This window comes from Arachis ipaensis, chromosome B3 (genome assembly GCF_059453495.1).
Source record: "Arachis ipaensis isolate K30076 ecotype BB chromosome B3, ASM5945349v1, whole genome shotgun sequence".
In the NCBI taxonomy this organism is placed as follows: Eukaryota; Viridiplantae; Streptophyta; class Magnoliopsida; order Fabales; family Fabaceae; genus Arachis; species Arachis ipaensis.
Genome location: NC_142438.1, coordinates 55,836,100 through 55,838,449, shown reverse-complemented (window position 1 = coordinate 55,838,449; position 2,350 = coordinate 55,836,100). Strand labels below are relative to the sequence as shown.

The window sequence follows — 2,350 nt, the reverse complement described above, 5'->3', positions numbered from 1 at the left end:
TTTTGTTACACTGGTTATCATAAAAATTTCTCACAATAAGTTACAAGTGACTTTTTTTATCTTTTAGGAAAAAAATGCTGAAAACAATTACATGATTAAGGGTTGGTTTAATTATTCTGTTGGTCTTTATAGTTTCGTAAATTTTTTAATTAAGTTACTGTATTTTTTTCTTTTTTAATTGAGTCCTTGCACCATTTTTTTTTAAATTAGATTTCTGCATTTTTTTTATTTGGATTCTTACACAATTTTTTTTTATTAATTGGATCTCTATAAAATTAAGTCAATTAACCTAATTAAAAAAAATTGGTATAAAAATTTAATTAAAAAAATATATATAAAAATCTAATTAAAAATTTCACAAAACTATAATAAGGTTTCTTCAAATGTGGATAATTAATGTATAACATTGTTAAATTATAAGCTCTAAAAAAAAGTAACTCAATTTAAGTAAAAAATTAATGTCTTCTGAATATTATGGGAAAAATACTAAATGCTTAAATAATTCAACATGCAAACCTTTTTCATCTATACGGCGAGTCGGCGAGTTAGTGGTCAAATTTAAAAGCAAGCAAAAATAAAGAATAAAAAGAAAAAGAAGCGCCAAGATGAACTGAATTACTGATATGTGATGATGAATCAATTAACTCCACAAGCTTCAGAGACTTATGCACTTCATACACCAGTTACATGCAACAAACAAAGCTATATATATTGACCAAACCTTTGAATCTCATGTAGCGAGCCTCCCGAAAATCCAAACCCATTTCCACCCCTTGGTTCCTTCTAACGTCCCAAGAATAAGGAAAGAAAAATATAACAAAAAAAAAAAAAAAAAAAAAAAAAAAAAAAAGAAAAGAAAGAAAAGATGCTGAAAGCGGTGGCGCCACTGTTCAACCGTCACAACAACAGGCACTCCTCGCGCCCCTTCAAGGACTACTACAACGAGTGGTTCAGCACTCTTAAGCACAACCTCCTCCCACTCCTCCGCCGCTCCATCTCCGGCGACTCCCTCACCGTCCTCTCCACCCACGTGGAGCTCATCCACCAGCACTTCCACTCCTTCTATTACACCCTCGACTCCGCCGCCACCTCCGACCCCTCCCTCCTCCTCAACCAAGACTGGCGCAACTCCCTCGAGAAGCCCCTCCTCTGGCTCGGCGACCTCACCCCCTTCCTCTTCACCAACCTCGCCCGCTCCTTCCTCGATGAATTCCAAGACTCCGATTCTAACCCAAGCTCTAACCCCAACCCTAACCCTAATTATTCCTCTTCTCCTCCTTTAATCCCCGATCTTCGGGAATCTTTCGACCCCTATGACCGTCCATGGCAGGTCGCGATGGCGTGGCGAAACGCTTCCGAGGCCTTAACCACTCGCATGGACCAAATCGAGTGCGGGCTGCGCGTCATTGTTCCCACCCTCACGGAACGAATGCGATGTGCAGAGGCTACATTTGTTGACCGCGTGGTCAACGATTGGTTTAGGTGTAGGGATAGTAAGGGCGCTGCGATGGTTGCTGTTGGTGCTGACGTCAAGGCTCACATGGAAGAAGTTGTGAGTGTGTTTCTTTATGCCAATAGACTTAGGAGAAGCGTTCTTGTGGATATTATTAGTGCTACCACTGTTTACCAAGCTGCTTTGTTTCTTGAGGCCTTGGCTCAGTTTCTAATTGGGTTTAGGAATCATGATTTGCTCCATGCTGTGGAGCTCAGCAACAATGTCAATAATAATGCTGCTGCCAAAGAATGTCGACCTTGGTGTCACTGATATGATGAACAGAATATGAATATCATCAGCCATTGTATGTTGAAGTTGATGGTAACTGTGTTTAGGAAATGTTCTGTTCTGTGTGTTTCTTTCGTTCTTTGATTGTTAAAGTTGCTAATGATGTGCAATTACGTTACTGTATTTGGTTTTGATCTCGAGTGAAAGATGTCTAGACTTGTGAATTCTTCATTTTTGAGTTTTAGGGGAAAGGATGGATCGGAGTGGTTTATTTCTGATATTCAATCTAGCAGTAGTGTTTGTCCTTACTATTAATTTGATTTAATAGGGTCATCTGACTTAGCATTCTTTTACTGTTGAGTGTGTGTGGTGCCTTTAAATCCAAGTCAAAGCATGAAGTGGCATTATTTCTTTTCTAATGTAAAAGTCAAGCCTTATGAATGTCGGTAAATGATAACCTTTAAAAATAATCAATAGTAATGAGCTCCAACATTTATACCTAAATGGCAGATGCCATGCCCTGTGATTCCATTTAATTTTCAGGGTAAGGCAAAGGAGTTAACTTATTTTTATATGATTTATTGTCGTTAAAATAAAAAATTTTATGAGCATAAATAAAGATGACCA

The 2,350-nt window shown here is 38.0% G+C and overlaps 1 protein-coding gene across 1 annotated transcript; it reads left to right on the top strand.

Annotated features, from left to right (window-relative positions):
* The first annotated feature begins 740 nt into the window (after nucleotides 1-740).
* On the top strand, nucleotides 741-2,148 carry INP1 (transcription factor). Its single transcript, XM_016336911.3, has one exon. It carries the CDS (start codon nucleotides 866-868, stop codon nucleotides 1,763-1,765), a length of 900 nt encoding a protein of 299 aa, XP_016192397.2. The 5' UTR covers nucleotides 741-865; the 3' UTR covers nucleotides 1,766-2,148.
* Nucleotides 2,149-2,350: the final 202 nt, after the last annotated feature.